This window comes from Cynocephalus volans, chromosome 6 (genome assembly GCF_027409185.1).
Source record: "Cynocephalus volans isolate mCynVol1 chromosome 6, mCynVol1.pri, whole genome shotgun sequence".
Classification (NCBI taxonomy): domain Eukaryota; kingdom Metazoa; phylum Chordata; class Mammalia; order Dermoptera; family Cynocephalidae; genus Cynocephalus; species Cynocephalus volans.
Genome location: NC_084465.1, coordinates 138,845,186 through 138,867,051, shown reverse-complemented (window position 1 = coordinate 138,867,051; position 21,866 = coordinate 138,845,186). Strand labels below are relative to the sequence as shown.

Here is a 21,866-nt window from a genome sequence, read left to right as displayed (position 1 = left end):
TTGATGCTATAAGCCTGAGGGGTGATTTCTGTGTCCTCAATTCTGCTCCGCTGGTCTGAGTGTCTATTTTTATGCCAGTACCATGCTGTTTTGGTTACAATAGCTTTGTAATATAATTTGAAGTCAGGTAGTGTTATGCCATCAGCTTTATTTTTCTTGTTCAGGATTGCTTTGGCTATTCGGGGTCTTTTGTTGTTCCATATGAAAGTTAAGATTGTTAAGTTTTTTCCATTTCTTTGAAGATTGTCTTTGGTATTTTGATGGGGATCACTTTGGGTAGTATAGTCATTTTCATGATGTTAATTCTTCCTCCAATCCAAGAGCATGGAATATCTTTCCATCTTTTTGTGTCTTTAATTTCTTTCAGTAGTGGTTTGTAGTTCTCATTGCAGAGATCTTTCACCTCCTTGGTTAAATTGATCCCTTAAATCAAGTAAAAACCTATTTTTGTTTGATAATATATACATTAAGAATGAATGGCAGCATGCACAAAACAAAGCTTATGGTGGTTATATTACTGTATGGGGACTACTAGAAAAGCTTTTTTTTTTTCTGCTTATTTATAATCTGAAAATTTTAGAAAACTGTATTATGTAATATAAAATTGATGAAAGAATATTGAGAAAAAGTAAATATTAAAAAAGTTAAAAGCAAAAACTGAAAATTTTTAAGTGGCAAAACTTAAAAATATCCATCTCATTTTCTACAAACATAAATATGCTGTCATCATGTATGTTAGATTTCTTTTGAGAGACTGCTGTGGTCTGAATCTGCCCCCCAGAATTCATATGTTGAAATTTAATTACCAATCTGATAGTATTAAGAGGTAGAGCATTTAGGAGATGATTAAGTCATGAGGGTGGAACACTCTTGGGTGGAATTAGGGCCCTTATGAAAGGGCTTGAGGAAATGGGTTTGCTCCTTTTTGTCTTTTCTGTCATGAGAGGACACAGAGTTTGTTTCCTCTGGAAGTTGGAACAACAAGGCACCATCTTGGAAGCAGAGAGATGAAGCCCTTATTAGTCAGTGAAACTGCTGGTGCCTTAATCTTGGAGTTCCAGCCTCTAGAACTGTGAGAAATAAATTTCTGTTCTTTATAAATCACCCAGTCTCAGGTATGTTGTTATAGCAACACAAATGGACTAAGGTAGTAAAATTCCTGCTTTTACTTACTTTTTCTTTTTGGATTTACTTCCCCTCTCCTCTACACCAACTCACCCATTCAAGTAATCCATGTTAATTAACAAGTATGTATCCTTTTGTCCTTTTCTCTGTGCTCACATAATAATTCATAGAAATATCTGTGCATAGATTTACACATATGCACAAATAACAAGGTGTTTGTTGTATCTTGCTTTTAAAAAAATTAGATCACAGTAATGATTTTTTGCATTTCTTTAGTCCTTCAATAAAATCTTTCGGAGAATAACAAATACTGGAGAGGATGTGGAGAAATGGCAAATCATCTACACTGTTGGTAGGACTGAAAATTAGTAGACACTATGGAAAATAGTATGGGGGTTTCTCAGATAACTACAGATAAATCTACAATATGGTCCAGCAATCCCACTACTGAGTATATATCCAAAGGAATGGAAATCATCATGTTGAAGGGATACCTGCACTCCCATGTTCTTTGCAGATCTATTTACAATAGCCAAGATATGGAACCAACCTAAATGTCCATCAACAGATGATTGGATACAAAAAATGTGGTATATATACATAATGGAATACTACTCATCCACAAAAAAGAATGAAATACTGTCACTCACATCTAGATGGATGAGCTTGGAGAAAACTATGTTAATTGAAACAAGCTAGGCACTGAAAGAAAAATACTGCATGTCTTCACTCATAAGTGGTAGAAAAAAGAAAGGAAGAAAGAAAAGAAGAAGAGAGGAAGGAAAGAAGGAAGGAAGGAAAGAAAAACAATCACAATAAAGCATTGAACTTTCAGAAGAAGAGATTAGAGCTGTGGTTACTAGATGCAGGAAAGGGGGAGGGGGAGAGAGGTAAGTGAGAAATTGGTTGATGGACACATTGGATGATTACATTCTGTAATGATGAACATGTTAGTTAACTTGATTTGACCATCCCACATTGTACACAGGTATTGATATTCAATTCTGTACCCAACACGTATGTTTAATCAATTATTTTTCAATAAAAATATCTTTTGTTAATCCTTATAAATCAACTGTATAGCACTAAATGTTCTCTTTTTAGTGGCTGCATGATATATATTGCATTCTGTGGATTGAACATGTTACCCCCCAGGCTGTTCCTCTAGGTTCTCAACAGGGGGTAATTTTGCCACCAGGGGATAGTAGGAAATTTCTAAAGACATTTTGGCTTGTCACTACTAGAGAGAGGGATGTTTCTGGCATCTAGTTGGTAGAGGCCAGGAATGTTGCTAACCATCTTACAGTGTACAGGACAGACTCCCAACAGTGAACTAGACTGACCCAAATATCACTAATGCCCAGGCTGAGACACTCACCAGGCACATGCTTATTTTACTCTGGCTGAAACACTTTTTCATTAGATATCACGTGGCTCACTTTCTCACATTTTTCACGTCTTTTTTCAATGGCATTTTTTCACTGCAGACTATTTTGACCGCCTATTTATATTACTTTCCTCCCCCAACCCCAAGGCGTACACCCATCCTCTGACCACCTTAATTCTACTTACTCCCCTGTCTTTTTTGCCCTCAACTTTTAATAGACCATATAACTTATTTATTTATTATGTTTTTCCATCATCTTTTCCCTCATTCTAAAATGTGAGCTTCACTGTGACAGAAATTTTTGTCTGTTTTACTCACTGATGTATCCACAGGACCTAGAACAGTGCCTGGCATTTGATAAATGAATAAATGAATGAACAAATGAACAAATAAATGATCACATTCTCTTATTTCCCATTTTTTTGACTGCAAACAATGCTGAAGTAAATATCCTTATACACATATTATTATGAGTTTGTCTTTTTTTTATATCAATGCACACAGAATGCTTTCTAACTTGGGTTTAGAAATTGGATTCTGGGTTTTTGAAAGTTAGATCCTGCTTCTAAATTGCACATTGTTTACTCTCAGTTTTCCTGCAAGAGTTTCTTTGTTTCTGTTATATGCAAGTCTTTAAAACATCTGGAGTATATTTCTGGACATGACATAAAACTGGGCTTTAATTTTATTTCTTTCGAAGTGGATAATCAGATATGCTAGCACCACTTTAAATAGTACCTCATTTTCCCACTGAATTAAAATATGCACCTTTGTTATATGTTAAGTCCTCCTAATTACTGACCTCTGTTTCTTGATTCTCTATCCTGTACTGTTAAAGCTATAATTTGGTGTACATTAACTTCACGCTTTTTAAGGAAAACAAGTTACTTGGTGAAAGGAAGAGGAAATACATCTTGGTAGGACTAATGGACTGAGACTATTCAATTGAAAGATAAATGAAGAAAAAACTTTTTAAAAAGCATGGACATTATGATATATCCAATCTGCCTGGAGTATATAAATAATAAAATTAATGTGTTCTTTTTGCTAGTCATATAATAGTCAAACCAATCTTGTATACTTTTCCTTTGAAAAGTTATTTTAATTTCATGTACTCTTGTTCCTTTTCGTTGTGCCTATGCTTTAATTGTTTTGAAAAATATTGTATTAGTCAGGGGTCTCCAGAAAAACAGAGCAAATAGTATGTATAGACATATAGAAAGAGATTTATTACAAGGAATTGGTGCACATGGTTATTACTTGCTCACACAAGTTTCAAAGTCTGCAGTGTGGGCTGGCAGGCTGGAGACCCAGGAAAGACAACGGTGCAGATAAAGTCTGAAGACGGCTTTTGGAGAGCTCCCTCTTACTGGGAAGGCTGGTCTTTTTGTTCTATTTAGGCTCTCGACTGATTGGATGTGGCCACATTATGAAGGACAATCTGCTTTACTCAAACTTCACTAATTAAAATGTTAATCTTATCCAAAAACACCTTCCAAGTGGACACATAAAATTCACCATCCCATATATCTTATATTACTTTTTATCCCTAAGAAAAGCTAGATTTTATCCCTAAGAAAACTTATTTTTTATCCCAAAGAAAAGTCGGATCTCTAAGAAAAGAGCTGAGCCAGCAGGACTTCGGAGTAAAAGTACATATGATTACAAGCTTACTTCTACTTTGAGTCTGTTAACTATAAAGCCATTAAGGATTGCATGCATCTCCCACCACAGGGCAGGAAGCAAAACTTGTCAAGATTTTGTTGATGGTCACTCATTCCCTCACCATTCACTCTTGACATCTTGGCCCCTGCACTTCAGAGTGACAGGAATGGAATAGGTGGTCAGCTCACTGGCTATAGTGACAGCAGGAGAACTTTTATCATTGCCAGTTATATCCCTTTCCCTATTGCATCCATTGACCCGAATGCCACCTACACACCCTTGCCCCAACTAGGGACTTTAATGATAATTGTAGGGTAGAGTGAACAAAATCTGTGCATTTCAGAATATGAGTCATGGGCTTCTCTTGTTGCAGCAGTGTTGGCTCTGGGCCTATTTATTAATTCAAGGGTTGAAGTAGAAGGGATTAGCCCTTCTTTAATAAAGCCTACTGAACTGTACCCTAAGATGGACAGAAGGAATGAACGCTGACATTCACACAAATAGTTAAAGCAAGCTTCCAGTTGAGTGGATTACGTGGCCTGGGAATAGCTACTAGATTTACCTGGTGTGTGATCAGAGTCTGGAGTCAATGCTTCAGTAGGAATTCTGCTGCCGATGGACCAGTCCAAGTCATCCTCAGAGGCTTGAGTAAGACCGCAGGCCGTAGTCCAGTTGCCTGAAGTTGTTTCAAAATTGCAGCTTCCTGTTGTGCTTGTATATTGTCCTGTGGAAGTAAAAGTATTAATGGAAGTTTCTGGAAATGTGTATCACACTTGCTATTACACTACATTTGTGATCATACCAAACTAGCATCTGTCTATTCTATATCTTTATAAATAAATTTACAGAATCAAGACATTTGCACTCACTGTAACTTTTTATCTAAGGATTTAGAAGCGGTGCATAATATTGCTATTTATCCATTAAGGAAGTATATGGATTGACTAATAATATTTATAGATGATAGGCAAAGCTGTGTCTACACATGAACAATGAACATAACATTATGATAATACATATATTTCAGGTTGAATAAATAAACACCATTGGCTGTCCGAATGTTTAATTCAGTCCCTCCGTTCACTCTGGTGTTTGAACAGCACAGACCATCAAAGAGGCAAAGTCATTTACCAAAGAAATGGCACCTTTGGGAGAAGTAGTAAACTGTGTCGGACACAAATCCTCTTGACATGCCATACCAATCACTGCAGCACAACATCTCAGAGCTAGTCACTAAGTAATAAGATAAATTCTCTTCTAAAAGTGTTGATTGATAACTCATTAAAAATTAAATTATTAACTATAGATCTGTTTTCTTCTTCTGAAAGTTCAATATTTTATTGTTGTCTTTCTTTCTTAGCTCCCACTAATGAGTGAGTATTAGAGATGGGAAAGGTGGGGATGGTTAGAGAGTAATTGGGTAAGGGACACAAAGAATAACTATGATTAGTAATGATGAATATGCTAATAATATCGATTTGATCATCACATACTATACACAAATACGGATAGCCAACTCCGTACCCCATAAATATGTGTCATCAATTATGTTTCAGTTTAATTAATTAATTAAAAAAAGAAAAATTAAAAATTAAATTATTCACAATGAGAAAAAATAATAGATAATAACTGAGTGTCTACTCTCAGTCATCTGTGAAAAGTGCCATCATGATACCCTGATATCTAGGCTTTCATTTTTCTTTTTTTCTTTTTTCTTTTGAATAGCAGATATTATTTTTGAGCACTCACTGTAAAAACTGACTGTGTTGTGCAGACAGAATGAATTATTGGGTGACTTAACCAGTATAAATCAAGTGAGATTCTCATTGACTTTTGCTTTCTTTTCAGAAAGAGGAAGTGTGTGTTATTTTTAAAATTTCTTCTCGTTCATAACTTTTTCTTAACATAAAACTAACATTAGCATATGGAAGTTTAATAAGGGGGGGAACAGAAAAGACCCTTGCTGTTTAAATAGATGCCAAACATACAGCAAACAAAACTTTAACATTTATATACAAATTGTTCTCTGGATCTCTGAGAGTATTTTTATAAAATAACATGTCACTTCTTAAGCATTACTGCATCTTATCCCTAAAAGCTAAAATTATTTTTCATCATGTACATTTCTTTCATTAATTCTACATGACTATATAATCCATTGTTTTTTTAAGCTTGTCATGCCAGTATCATACGATATAGAATAGGTTTATATTATGCTACAGGATACAGACAAAAATAAGAAACTTCGTTCTCCTAGTGTTTCGCCAACATATCTACAAACATTCAGAATCTTCCAATGTACATTCAAGACAATCACTGTATGTTCTTTAAAATGATGTCACACACATGTTCTGTATTATTGTATTTCTTTGTAACTGACTTCCTGACATTTAAGCTTTACAATAATTATTTAAAGTCATTTTCCATTTTCTGTGATCACCCTTGTCTCTTCTGTTCCACCTTACTTAACATATGACTTTATCTTTGACTCTAAAGAAACAAACCTATACAATCAGGATAAGTTGCCATATATTTCATTCTCTCTACCTCAAAATACGTCATTTTTCCTTCTCTCTATTCTAAGTCCAATCTTTGCTTATGATCTCAACTCCTTATCAAAACACTGTTAGTATTCCACAGCTTCATTTCTCTGAAAGTTACACAACTTTTCCATGTCCTTCAATCTTATGATCTTTACTAATTTCTTTCTTATAAGTTGGGAATACAGCCAGGCTGCTCCTCTTGATTATTTAAAAAATGTATTCATGTGCTTAAATTTCTCACTCTGTTTGTACTCATTGATCCTTTCGCATGGCTTTTCACACTTTCAAGCAGATGGCCTACGAACCTACAACCACGGCAAAAGGCTGACAAACATCAAATGCTTTTTGGACATGCCACTTAGAATGTACAGCCATCACCTCAAAACCATACGCCTAAAAGAAACTCTTCATTCACCTCTCCAGATGGGTTCTTCTTTCTGCGATTCTCCTTAATTTTGTAGCATGAATTTTCTCTCTATTTTTAAACACTCAAACCTTCAGTGTTACCTTTGATTCTATAGCCTTCATTTCCATATTAACTCTGTCACCAATACCTATAGATTCATCTTTTGAGAACGTCTTTAGTTCACTCCCTTCTCTGCAGTTCATAACCACTATATTGGTTCAAGCCCCTGGTTTATTTCATCTCTTTTTTCTTTAGAAGTAGCTTTCTTCCTATCAATCTTACAAACCCAAACCACATTAATCATCTTTAAGGCTGCTCTTGTACTACTTTAATATCCCTGTTTAAAATATCCTTGCTTAAAATATTCAGTTTTTTACTTTACTTGAAAATACTCTCCAAAATCTCTAGGCTTGAATGCAATAACCTTAACTTTGATGCAAACTATTTTTAGAATGAAATATGTCTCATCTTCAAAACTGTCTCTACTCCATCCAAATTCTTTAGAAAATTGTCTCTTAAATATAACCTGACTTTTTCAATGTGTATATTTAGGAATACTTCTATCTCTCTTTTATGAATGTGTTCTCTAACGGTTGGTTGCTCTTTTAACTGCAATTCCTTTACTCTGTCAATCAAGACAGGACCGCAATTCTACCTGGATATTCAGGTTCTTTCACTCAGATATGTGGTTCAAGGGGGAAACAGCCCCCTCCTTGGCTCCAGAGATGGCTCATGGTTCAACTAACCAACATCTCTTTCCCTGTCTTGGTTCTTTTAGGCACAGTGTTAGAATGCAACACTAGACAACAGGACCTACTGAGAAAGAGGCTCCTAGGAAAAGTTGGCCTTGTTCTTAAAAAAAAGTCAAAAGAAAAAAAAAAAAATCTGTTTTTTTTTTTTTTTTTCAGAGTATAGTGCAAAGATGATTGGGACTGAAGAGATTATATAACAAGTTAATTCTATAAGGAAGCCAGTTATCTGAGTACAGCAGAGCTTAAAGAAGGAAGGAGTCCATACAGTTCTATAAAGCTCCTGAATTAACCAAATCTGGAGCTGTCTTATTGTTGGATGTTTTGCTACTTGAGATAATACATTTTCTTTATTGTCTGTATTAGTTAGAAATGCATTTCGTTTCAAACAACCAAAAACCCAACTTACAGTAGCTTAAACAGACAAGAATGTCTTTATCTTAATTAATAAGTCAGGAAGTTGTTGATTTAAGATTGGTACTGTGGTTCAACCATACAATCCATTCTTTCTTTCTCTTTTCATCCCATGCTCGTTGCTGGCTGCAAAACGATCACTGTACGTCCTGGTATCACATATACTCAAGGCATAGAAAGGAAAAGAAAGAGGAAAGAGAAAAGAGCTTTTTCCCATTCTGGTCTTTTTCTTTATGAAAGAGATAACTTCTCCAAATTTCTACTTATATTTCATTGGCCTTTCACGGCTATGAGGAGGTTTGAAAAGGATGGTATTTATATTATAGCTGGTCACAGTGCTGTCACAAACAAAAGGGGAGTTCTGTTCTCAGGAACAAAAAGGAATTAATAGGTACCTAGCAGGGACTGCCAGGCTGTTTAAACTGGCCAAGGCTGGAATTTCTGCTGCAAGTATCTTAATTAATATATCTTCCCTTCTCCATTCTATCTAGCAAATCACACTCATCATTGAATGTTCACCTCAAGTCTTATATCTCCCTTTCTGGACCATGCCAATTCTCAGGGTGTGTGTGTGCGTGTGCGTGTCTGTGTGCATGTGTGTGTGTGTGTGTGTAAGGCATTTAACATCAAATATAGTTGTTACATTCATTTGAAAATCCATTACTTCTTTATTTTATATTGCCATCTTAATTGTTGTTTAACACTGACTTACTATAAATATCTCCATGTGATGAGGTATTATTACTGAACTTCATTATATATACTATAAGTGATTCAATACATATCCATTGAATGATGGGTGATATGAAGAATTTGTAACATTTCTTAATAACAAATATCTATCAGTATTTTCAAAATGGCAGTTACTTTAGAAAATGTATTCTCCAAATTGTGATCTTTGTCATGATCCCTTAAATGGACTTAAAGTATTATTAAGATTCTTTTAAACAACTGGCATTTTCCCAGTGGTATAATATGAGTATTCAATCATATGGTTAAATAATCAGTGTAAAAACTGATCAACATATTTCCTAACAGATGGCTCCACAGTTGTTATTTTTAATTCCTCATGTCCACATATTCATCTTATTTTGCCTCACCATAATTCATAGTAGAGAATATTAAATTGTGTCTCCTCAAGTGAAAAATGTTATTCATTGTAAAATGGCTTCTTGGCATGTGGCATTGAGACGGATTTTGAAGAATCTGGGCATAGTGGGAAAGAGCTCCATGACTGAATGATGAAGCGTGTCAGTGGTGTGAGGGTCAGGAGAGAAAGCACCCACCCCACACTGCTCTTCCCTTGCCTAGAATACTACGTACACTGAATACCTATTTTAGGTGGTAATTTCTTTCCATGAAAAAAGAACTTATTTTCTGATCCAACTGTTCCTTTTAAGGAGAATGGATTTCATTCATTATGCACCATACATTTCTGCAACAAAATGTAGAGATGCAAAAGAAAATTTTATTTTTTCTCATAACCTACAGTAATAATTTAGTCATGAGGAATTCCTGCTTTTCTTTTGTGGTAGCATAAAGGACATGAGTCTATGATTGAAAAATTTCAAAGGAATATAAAAATGACAAAATAAGAAGAGGCTAACATTATTAACCCCAGAACACTGAACAAATATGTTTTTAAAAAATTATTTCATTTAATTCTTACATCACTCTATAGGATGGACATTATTTTTTTTTTTTTTTTTTTTTTTTTTTTTAAATTTTATTTTGTCGATATACATTGTAGCTGATTAATGCTCCCCATCACCAAAACCTCCCTCCCTTCTCCCTCCCCCCCTCCCCCCAACCATGTCCTTTCTGTTTGTTTGTTGTATCAACTTCAAATAATTGTGGTTGTTATATCTTCTTCCCCCCCCCCCGGTTTGTGTGTGTATGTGTGTATGTGTGTGTGTGAATTTATATATTAATTTTTAGCTCCCACCAATAAGTGAGAACATGTGGTATTTCTCTTTCTGTGCCTGACTTGTTTCACTTAATATAATTCTCTCAAGGTCCATCCATGTTGTTGCAAATGGCAGTATTTCATTCGTTTTTATAGCTGAGTAGTATTCCATTGTGTAGATGTACCACATTTTCCGTATCCACTCATCTGATGATGGGCATTTGGGCTGGTTCCAACTCTTGGCTATTGTAAAGAGTGCTGCGATGAACATTGGGGAACAGGTATACCTTCGACTTGATGCTTTCCATTCCTCTGGGTATATTCCCAACAGTGGGATGGCTGGGTCGTATGGTAGATCTATCTGCAATTGTTTAAGGAACCTCCATACCATTTTCCATAGAGGCTGCACCATTTTGCAGTCCCACCAACAATGTATGAGAGTTCCTTTTTCTCCGCAGCCTCGCCAGCATTTATCGTTCATAGTCTTTTGGATTTTAGCCATCCTAACTGGGGTTAGATGGTATCTCAATGTGGTTTTGATCTGCATTTCCCGGATGCTGAGTGATGTTGAGCATTTTTTCATATGTCTGTTGGCCATTTGGATATCTTCCTTAGAGAAATGCCTACTTAGCTCTTTTGCCCATTTTTTAATTGGGTTGCTTGTTTTCTTCTTGTAAAGTTGTTTGAGTTCCTTATATATTCTGGATATTAATCCTTTGTCAGATGTATATTTTGCAAATATTTTCTCCCACTCTGTTGGTTGTCTTTTAACTCTTTTAATTGTTTCTTTTGCTGTGCAGAAGCTTTTTAGTTTGATATAATCCCATTTGTTTATTTTTCCTTTGGTTGCCCGTGCTTTTGGGGTCGTATTCATGAAGTCTGTGCCCAGTCCTATTTCCTGAAGTGTTTCCCCTATGTTTTCTTTAAGAAGTTTTATTGTCTCAGGGTGTATATTTAAATCCTTAATCCATTTTGAGTTGATTTTAGTATACGGTGAGAGGTATGGATCTAGTTTCATTCTCCTGCATGTCGATATCCAGTTATCCCAGCACCACTTGCTGAAGAGGCAGTCCCTTCCCCAGTGAATAGGCTTGGTGCCTTTGTCAAAGATCAGATGGCAGTAAGTGTGAGGGTTGATTTCTGGATTCTCTATTCTATTCCATTGGTCAGTGTGTAGGATGGACATTATTATATCTACTACACAGATGAGAAAAATGAGTCTCTGAAAATTTAAATCATTGCCCAGCAGGTGAGGGTCAAAGTCAAAATGAAGACTTCAGTTTAATAACTCCAAAGGTCAGCTCATTCCTTATGATTCTCTAAAGATCATTTTGAAAATATTGTCATTTATTCTGTTGTTCACAATAGATTATCTGACTGCAGAAATCCAGCCTCCAATGCATCCTGCCTCCAATGCATCCAGAAGACCATTTATAAAATACTGATGTGGTCAATTTGCAGAATTACTGAGTCATCTCTATGCCTATGTGTATGGAGTAGTGCTCTTTTGGGATGTGAACAAAGTCTATGAAGAGGTTTTAAGAAAAATGACTATTTGATTTTTCAACACATTGCTTTTATTTTACTACATTCAAATACTTCTCGCAAGGCCATCAAAGTGTGGATAACGCTAATGAGATATGAGCATGTAATTGACTTCAGCTTCTGAAAGTCAAAACTGCCTCCGTGTGTTTTTACATCAATACCTCAAATAGCTGTAGGAAAAATAAAAATCATATAAGGCAGTATGAGAGGAAACATGAATAAAGCAAAAAGAAAATGAGCAGCATTCACATTTTAAAACCCAAATTACTTAGTAACTCTTTCTTATGTTGTGTAAGTCTTTATTTATATTGACAATAGTGATGTGTGCACCTGTGTACACACACACACACAAACATGTTATTTTTCATCTGTTCCTACCAAATAAGCTGTTATAACCTTATTACTGACAACATAATGGCACTTTAAAATTAAACAAGCATCTTTTCATTTATGAGCAATGTTTTTAAAGAACATAGCACATTATATTTTAACACATTTCCCCCCCCCCAGTTCTTTTTTTTTCACGATAGAAAATGAATTTTTGAAGCCTGAGACAATGTCTTCTTAACATTTTATATTCCATGCTTAGAAAGTTGTTTCTATACCATACTAAAAATACAAATAAATGGAAAAATGTAGTGTTTACGTGTATTTTCAATATATGTGCATCTTTAAATGAGAGGAAGATAATTTAATATCTATAATAAGTTTTCCATATGCATGTGACAATTGTCTTTTTCCTGCCAATGGATTATGTATGTCGATGCCACTGTGTTCAATTTATTTTTCCTTTAGAATTTCCATAAATTTGGCCAAGTTTTTATTGTTTTATTGGTAATTACTAAATGCTCTACTTGTTGTGTCTTCTGGAGAAAATGATGATTTCACAAATGTTTTGGAGCATTGTTTTAGAATTTCATTGAAATTAACTATTTCATTGAAATTAACTTCTTTATTTTTTTCCTCTGGGTTTGAAAGGAGCTTATTTTGAACTAATTTGTTTCTGCATATGATTAATTTTCTAAAGACCTGAAGATTAAGACATTCTGTGGTGTGTTCATAAAAACCCTCTCTTGGACTCTCACATTGGCATTGTTGATAAGTGTTTTCTGGGTCTGTCCTACCTCAAGCCTGATTGTTGGGCCCTGGAGAGCAGATACCATGTGAACACAGGTAGAAAGCCATCAACAGGGGTGTGCTGAGTAAGAAGGAGGGACATGATCCAGAGGGTGAGACCCAGGTCTTGGGATCAAACAAGTCAGAGAGAGATTTCTTCTCTGCTTCTTACTATGAAATTAACTTCCTATACTCAGTATCAAAAAATATATTTTTTGGTGAAATTTTAAAAAGTTAGAAATAACACCAGAAAGTGTTATTTGGTGTTTTATAAATTTCATTTGAGAATTTATATATTACAAGAGAAATACATGATATCTTATAAAATTAATATTGTAATACTATAGTATTCATAGTATAGTCTAAAAATTTGCCAATTAGTTCTACTTCCTTTCATACTTTCATTTAAAATTAAAATACAGATGAACCTTGAGGACATTATGCTAAGTAAAATAAGACATTCACTAAAAAGACAGATACTATATGACTCCACTTATATGTGGTACCTAGAGCAGTCAAATTCAGAGAGATGGAAAGTAGAATAGTAGCTCCCAGGGGCCGGGGGAGGGGAGAATGGAGTGTTAAGTTTAATAGATACATTGTTTTCAATTTTGCAAGACAAAAAAAGTTCTAAAGATGGATGATGATAATGATTCAACAAATGTAAATGTACTTAATGTCACTGAAAACACCACTTAAAAATGGTTAAAATGGTAAATTTTATGTTATACGTATGTATTTTAGTACAATTTTTAAAAAGTAAAAAAATACATCACAAAAATAGGAAGAGAGAAGATGAGCCTTTCAGAATCATCATCACTATAAGATCCTAAGGAATAAAAATGATATTGCACTAAGAAATAAAAAATTAAATATGCTTGCGTGGAATCATATCTCCAAGATGATTACCATTTATTCTCCCTCACTGTGACGTGTGACATTTTCCCATTGAGAGGTCATGGCTATTCCTTTTCTCTTTTTGAATGTAGGCTAGACTTTGTAATTTGCTTGACCATTAGCATGAGTTAGGTATGACAGTCTAGAATATCTTTACAGCTAAGTGAAAAGAACTCTTGCTGTTTTTCCTGGGGCTCATGAAATGATTGCTCTTGAAACACTGACTGGTAAAAGCCAGCTCCATGCATGACAGTTGACTCTCCTGTGGCTGCCATGTTATATGAAGCCCACGCCACATGGAGCGCCCTGGAGGATGAGACGCTATGTCAAGTAAGATAGACAAACCAAAGAATTTCAGTATGCCACCCTTGGAGGGGAAGAAGTCTTCTTGGAAGTGAGCCACATACAAGTTCGATTCATGCCGATCAGAGACAAACTGCCTAGCAGAGCCCTTCCTGAATGACTGACCCACCAAAGTGCGAGCAAAGTGAAACTGTTGCTCAGGTCATTAACGTTTTAGGTAGCTTTTTATTCAGCAAAAGATTACTGCAACAGAAAGCTTATATGACATTAAGATTCCATCTGAAAGCTTATCAATAAGATATATGAAAAAAATCCTTTGGATTTAAATACATGCTTATATATTAAAATTATATCCTTGGTTTTACATATGACTTTAAAAACATCATTCGAATTAAAGCTTGAATTAAAAAAAAAAAAAAAGCCCATCCAGGGCTTTTTTAACCTTGAATTAAAAAAAAAAAAAAGCCCAAGCCATTCTCTTTCTCCAGTGCAATGTAATTGATAAAATTAATCATTAAACTATTAAACTCTCATTAAACTAATATTTATTCAAAATGTTCATTTTTTAGTCTCATCTATAAAATTAATCATTCTTTGGAAAAATTTTTTAAAAAAATAAAAACCAATGAAGAGAGGTAGACTGCTAGTACAGTTTCTGGCAATTTTAATTCTGACTGTGCACAGTACTGCACAATTATGTGATGGGAATTTTTTTTTATATGATGGGAAATTTTTGTAAAATGACATGCTATGAATTTTCTAAAGCTTTCAGTATGGGGATATGAAGATGTGAAGGCTGTGATATGTATTTGTGTTTGATATTTGTATAGAAAAGTTAGGGAAATTGTTTGGGCTATTCTAGATCTACTTTAGTGCATGAAAACAAAAACAAAAACAAAAACAAAAAAAACCCCATTTATTCTCAGTCATCTATACTAATATGCAATTCTACCAAAAAGTGAAAATCTGCACTGAACTAGCTGCATTGGAAAAGACAGACCAACTCACCACAGAGAGCTTCATCAGACCTATCCGAGCAGTCTGGTTTGTAGTCACAGACGAAGTGGTGGGCGATACACTTCTTGTCCTGACACAAAAAATCAGTGGATTCTGGGCAAATCTCAGAAGTCTCTCCCACTAGGGAAGAAACAAAAACAAAAGCAAAAGCAATGTTTAGTCAACATTTTCATTCAATCTGAAGACTCTTATTAGTTGTTTTATAGATTCCACACTATTAAATAGTAGTGATTTTAACAGTTATCTAAGGTCGGCTTCTACATGACTGACCCTCTCTTGCTTCCACCTCTAGTTGTTCAGCAAGTTATACAGATTCTACTTCTGAAATACCATTTAATCACTCAAGGGCTGACGATTATCTATATCATAAATCCAAACTCCTGATCAAGACATGAAAGATTCTTTGTTTTTGGTTCCGCTTAGTTTTCCAGTCTCATTTTCTTGACTCTTCTCATAAGCTCCTGCAGTTAAATTATATCCTATGATGGAAGGTTTCACAAATATGCCCGTTGCTCTTCGATTTTTCCATCCATTCACTTAGGCTACGTTTCCTGCCCTATTTCCTCTTGTGCCCTTGGTGGTGGGCTGTCCAATCTCAGCCTCAAAGAAACAGCTTCTCTCTCAATCCCTGTCTTGCCTTTCTCTTTGTCTTCTTTGCCCCAGATTGGACATTCCCCGTTTCATGCCACCTAAGAACACTTTTATTACTATACTACAATGCTCAGCACCTCATATGAGAGCTGTTTACATGTCTGTCTATTCCTCCAGACTCCCAGCACCTTAGAAGCAGAAGCTTTCGTTGTGTTCTCTTGGGCCTAACACATGATAGAATATATAGTTGGTGATTAATAAGTGCTGGCTATTATAATTGAAGGCATAATAGTTTTATCTAAAGGGACTTAGAAAAGTGAAATGACAGAATTTTCGAAGTAATTCATATATTTGAATATCATTTTAAATGATATGTAGTCAAATGCTAATACTGCACAACTTCATAGAGACTGACATTAAAGGTATAAAATTATTTTTTAAATCATTTTCACAAATTAAATAAAGCTCAGCAATTTCTTTGTTACACAGACCATTATAGGTTAAGAGCTGATGTGCCTGCGGTGGAGGTAATTTATTCAAGGTTAGGCAGCATTCCATGAGTGAAAAGAGTAACTCTATAGACTTGACTAAAAGTGCATTTCAACAGTCTTTGGACAATCCCCATAATACAATAGCTAAAATATGTATAATTTCCAGAAATAACTTACCAAGACAATTTAGTCCATATAAATATAAAGAACGAAGAGAAGGTGTCTAAGGAAACAGTAAACATATCAACTATGGGCATTGGTAAGATAGACTTAAAGAATATGTTTATTGAGAGTTTAGAAACTGTGCCACATAATTTTAATTAACACTAGTGAGAATTTACAATTAACACAGCACAGTATGTGGAAATTGTTTAGTATACAAGTCTATGCATTTGAGATTATTTCATTTTTCTATTCCATAGGATATAAAATCACATAATTACTCCACAGGGGAAATGTGCTTTGACTTCAATCGAACTAATTGGTTCTCTAGTTCTTTTAAATATGGCCAAAATCGGCTACATCTCTAAATGAGGCTTATTTTCCTTAACAATATAGAATAGCAAAGACATGAAGAGAAATCATAGGTGATTCGTAGAATTGCAGTAAAATGAACAATGACTAGAGTTTTTATGGTATATTAGGTGGACTGTGGGGGGGTAAGCCTACAATTCTAAGAAAATTAGACCTTTTTTAAAACAAGAATATTGTAAATCGACAAGGTAGGTTATTTTACTGACAGACTTTCTTGCACGTTTAGCTATTTTTTTATTTCTTCATTCAGTCAAAATAATAAAAGCAATAATTATTCACCTGGTTGAGAAATACAATTGACCCTTGAACAATGCAGGGGTTAAGGGCGCCGACCCCCATGCAGTCGAAAATCTGTGTACAACTCTTGATTCCACCAAAACCTAACTACTTTACTACTGAAGTATGTACAGCACTTTTTTCTGAATTGCTGCTGTACTGCACTGTACTGCATGCCCAGGATGGGGACAGGGGTCAGAGAGGAGATGGCAGTCTGTCATTACATAACTACTATTAGCCTACTAACTTAACTATTAATAGTCTACTGTTAAGTATGTTATGTTCAATATTTATTGAAAAAACAATTTGTAAGTGGACTTATAAATCTGTATAAGTGGACCTGCATGGTTCAAGTCCATGCTGCTCGAGTCAAATGTTTATGAAATGAAAGATAATCTCATGTACTCTACAGCTAATAATATAATAATAGAAAGAACATTGTGCTCATACTAGAGAGGTAAAGATAATCCAGCTAGCAGAATATGGCATAAAAAAAAACTAGATTAAATATTTATTTAGCTGCAAAAAAGAAAAAGATTGTCAAACAGAGAACTAATGACCTAAAAGTAAAGCATGATAAATTGAACGATCCTAGACAGGGGGAAGGGCCTGCAAAATAATGTAGCCATAGAAATGATATTTAATCCAGTAAAAGCACGATGTATACATAGGACTAATCATCTGTAGATCTGAACAAACTGTTATCGACCTGAAAGTGACACCAGCTGAGAACTGTATTCATTCTACTTTGAAACAAAACTTACAGTCAAAGAAGTTTTATCCTTATACATTTCAATATGGATTAAAATAGTTTTGTACATTAGATTCATTATACTGAACTCAATGTAAGAATTTAATAGGTTATATTTATGGGCAAACACTTGCTTGTCTTCTTCTAGTCCTAGAATCAGCTATTTCTTCAAGGAGTCCTGGTTCCCTATATTGGAGAATGACATTAGAAACTAACGGGTGCTTTGTTGCTTCTTGCTACTGGGATGTCATTGTTTGTAGGTCCCCAGAGCAAGGAGTATATGCATGTATACAAACCCATGTATGTACATATGTTTATAAATATTTCTCTATGCATCCATTTGTACATGAGTTCATACTGATGTCCCCACCTCTAATTAGTCCATTACTACGTAAGTCATTCTAGCCTCCTCTCTTAGCTTATCTGTAGATCCCACTCCAGCAGTGAGAAACCCAGCTCCCACTATTTGCCATCATTTGCTTATTTGTTCATGTAATTTTTCAGTTCCACTACACCTGTATGGCAGTATGAGAACTGTTAATGTGTATCTGTGGAAAATAACCGTGAACCACATAACATAATGCTTATGTTTAGTCTTACAGACTCCATCACTGTTGTTTTGGAAAGTTTTGTTAAATAAAAGATTCCTGGTTGGCAGGTTTTTTTGTTTGTTTTCTTTTTAACTTTGAATATGTCACCCCATTACCTTCTGGCCCCCATTGATTCTGATAAGAATGTAGCTTTTGATTTGATTGGTGTTTCCTTGTATTAGATACGTTAGTTTTCTCTTACGATCTTCAGGATTTTTTCATTGTCTTCGGTTTTCAGCATTTTTACTTTGATGTGTCTATGTGTGGATCTTTTTACATTCATATTAATTGAATTTCGTTGACCTTTGTAGATATGTGAATAAATACTTTTCATCAAATTTGGGAATTTTCAGCCACTATTTCTTGTAATATTTTTTTCTGCTTTCTCCTCTCCAACCCCTCTTTCTGATACTCCTTCTATGCCTATGTTTGTGCATTTAGTGATGCAACAACACATTTCTCTGAGGTTCTGTACATTTTTCTTTATGCTTTTTATATCTCTCTTCTTCAAATTGCATAATCTCTGAAAATCTATCTTCAATTTCACTAATTCTTTTTTCTACCAGTTCAAACTATTGTTAGTCCTTTCTATCCTGAAATTTTCACTTCAGTTATTCTATTTATCAACTTCAGAATTTCCATTTAGTTTTTTTTTTAATATATAGTTTATGTCTCCATACTGATATTCTCTATTTCATGAGACATTGTAATTGTATTTTACTTCTTTAAGCATGCATTGTTTAGTTCTCTGAAAATATTTATAATGGATGTTTTGAAGTCTCTGTCTGCTAAATTCAACACCTGGGCCCTCTCACAGGCAGTTTCTGTTGCTTGTTTTTTTCCTATATATGGGTCACATTTTACTGTTTCTTTCCACGTTTTACATGTTTTTGTTGAAAACCAGACATTTTAGTTAATACAAAGGTGCTTCAAAGAGTTTGTGGAAAAATAGAATTAAAACATAATACAAATCTTTCCATGAACATTTTGAAGATCCCTCATATATGGCAGTGACTTTGGTACTGGTCTACCCCTGATCACTAGTGCTTGCTAATGTTGTTTCTTTGTTTGACAAATCTGGACTATTTTAGTGAAGTCTATTTCCTTCTCAGTGTGAAGCCTCCGAGGTTACTCTAGTTGTGTAGCCTTGTGTATGTGCACAGTCACCCCTGGATAGAAATCATTTCAGCAGGGCTCTCCTTGATTGTATCTTTTGTTGATCTTTCTGTTAATCTGCCTAACTTTATTGGTATCACACCAGTTGCTAAGCTTCATGAATTTCCAGGTGATCGCTCTATTCATTTTGATAATGTCTTCAGGCATAAATAGCTCCACAATATGATCCAATTAAATTGAGGGTTTTTTGCAGCGGTATTTTTATGGGCCAGGATTGGTGTTTTTATTTCTAGCTACAGGAAGGCTGTTCTTAGCTGTCTCTTTCCCTGTTCCCCTGTGATAAAGTAGTCCTCCTACAGTTTACCTCAGTTCTCTTCTGGAATTACCAGCCTTGTCTTAATTGCCCACCACAAAATCACCATTGTTTTTGAGAACATCCCTATCCTTGAACTTCACCACACTCTGTCCCAAATAAAGTCAGTTCCCTTGAGGAGAGCATTGGAGTTCAATGTTCTTATAGTCTGCATTTCCCCATGCCATAATCTCTGGGCCATTGCTCTGAAGCTAGGGGAGAGGACAGTCACCCTCTTCTTTCAGAGTGACATTACTGCCTATGAGCAGAATGCTGATTAAGGGTGGTGGCCTCTTCTCTCTTTAGCTTGCCTCTACCCAACGGGTGAAACCATCTCTATATTTTTATAATTTACCATTTTTTAGATTTTAAATTAGAGACTGCAAATTCCCCTACCAACTTAAACTCCATTCAATAATCATTGACTTGCAATACTTTGTCATTCACTTGTAAATATTTTGGGATTCCCATTAAAAGTTATTGAACACTAGACTCGATAAAAAAGCAGGCTTATTTTTCTCCAGTCTCTGTCCCCTAATATCCTTTTCCCTATTCTTGGGAACGTTTTACTAGGACTATGATAATCTGAAGATTTGTGTCATTTTTCAATTATAGAAATGCTGAAATAGTATTTTTCCCTAAGTTTCTGTTCTCTATTTCTAGAACTCCTATTAGAAAAGTGTTAGATTTACTCATTCTATCCTCAGTGTCTCTACATCTATATTCCTTATATTTTCCTCTTTAATATGTTGCATTATGGTGAATAGACTTACATTTATTTGATGGCTTACTCTTTATCTGTGTCTCTAATCTGTTCATTTAAATTGCTATTGGTATTTATTTTCATTTACAATTTTATTCATTTCTAGAAGTTAAATTTATTTTTTTTTAATATTCTGCCTATTCTTTTTTTCATGCTTCCTTTTTCTCTGTACTATAGTCCCAATAGCACATGAACCCAACTTCAAGTTTCAATTGTTCCAGAAATTTTAATATTTATTGTTTTGGAGTTCTTGTTCTCACATCATGTTCTATACTATGCGTGGTACAGCACAAGTTTTGGGTTTTGTTTTCACTTTTTTTCGTTCTTTTAAGTCCCTGGACAGGCAACAAATTTCTTTGAGGCTTCCTTGATGTAGAATAATGTTTCTAGTCATGGAAAAACTTGGGTTTTATGCAAAGGGTTCAAGTCTAGCTCTCCTGTTGTCATGTGAGATTAAAACTCTGCCGCAGCTTCTATGTTTATTGTATTCTATATGTACAGGATGCCAGATTCTTTAGGCCATTGGAAATTTAGCTTTTATCTATAATCTATGTTTTGATTCCCCGCTTTCAGTTTGGGGGCCAAATTGAAAATCTGGGAGTTTTTCTTTTCTTCTTTAATTTTCAGTTTAGCATAATTAACAAGTGCTCTTTAAAAGTACTTTCATATGTTTGTAGAAAGTGGGAAGTATAATGATATGAGTTCACTGATTTTTCTGCAGTCTAATTTTTAACATAAATTTCATATTTAAAATAACTTAATATTTTATATCATGAATTCTAAAAAATAACCCCAAGGAAGTCCCATGAATCCATTTTCTTCAAGCAATGCTTTTTATTCAACATAAACTTTATGCTAATTGCCTATTGTCCCACAGTAGATCTAGGCTTCAGAAAATCCTTGAAAATAAGCACATACCGCTCTCTTTTTCTCGTGTGCACATAAAAGTTAATATATAATCATCTGAGTGCACTAATTACAGCAGATATATTAAAATGTATTTTTAGCGGCTAGAGGAGAAAACGTATTCATAAACACGTTTTCTTTTTACTTGTAGATACATGCATGTTCCTTGCCATTTGTCTGTTTCACTTGTTGATAAGTCATCTTTGGATAGTTTTTATGGAAAGCATGTTTTAAATGTTTTATTCTTACATATAAAACTTTAACTCTAGTTAGAGATGTTAGTACTGGACAGTTAATATTGATAGCTAATGGGCAGTCCAAATATGCAGACCAAGATAGTGATTTGAACCCCAGTTCTTACAAAAAGCTCTGTAACCTTAAGTAAGCCATTTAATGTTGATCTCTAAATGGGAATAATAATAA

The 21,866-nt window shown here is 34.7% G+C and overlaps 1 protein-coding gene across 1 annotated transcript in view; it reads right to left on the bottom strand.

Annotated features, from left to right (window-relative positions):
• The window catches only part of MALRD1 (MAM and LDL receptor class A domain containing 1), a 632,630-nt gene that overhangs the window by 175,580 nt on the left and 435,184 nt on the right, over window positions 1–21,866 (bottom strand). Inside the window, exons 30-31 of the mRNA XM_063101139.1 lie at window positions 15,065–15,193; window positions 4,740–4,901 (exon numbers count right to left, since the gene is read on the bottom strand). Coding sequence (XP_062957209.1) covers window positions 4,740–4,901; window positions 15,065–15,193 — 291 coding nt within the window. The remainder of the gene's footprint in view (window positions 1–4,739; window positions 4,902–15,064; window positions 15,194–21,866) is intronic.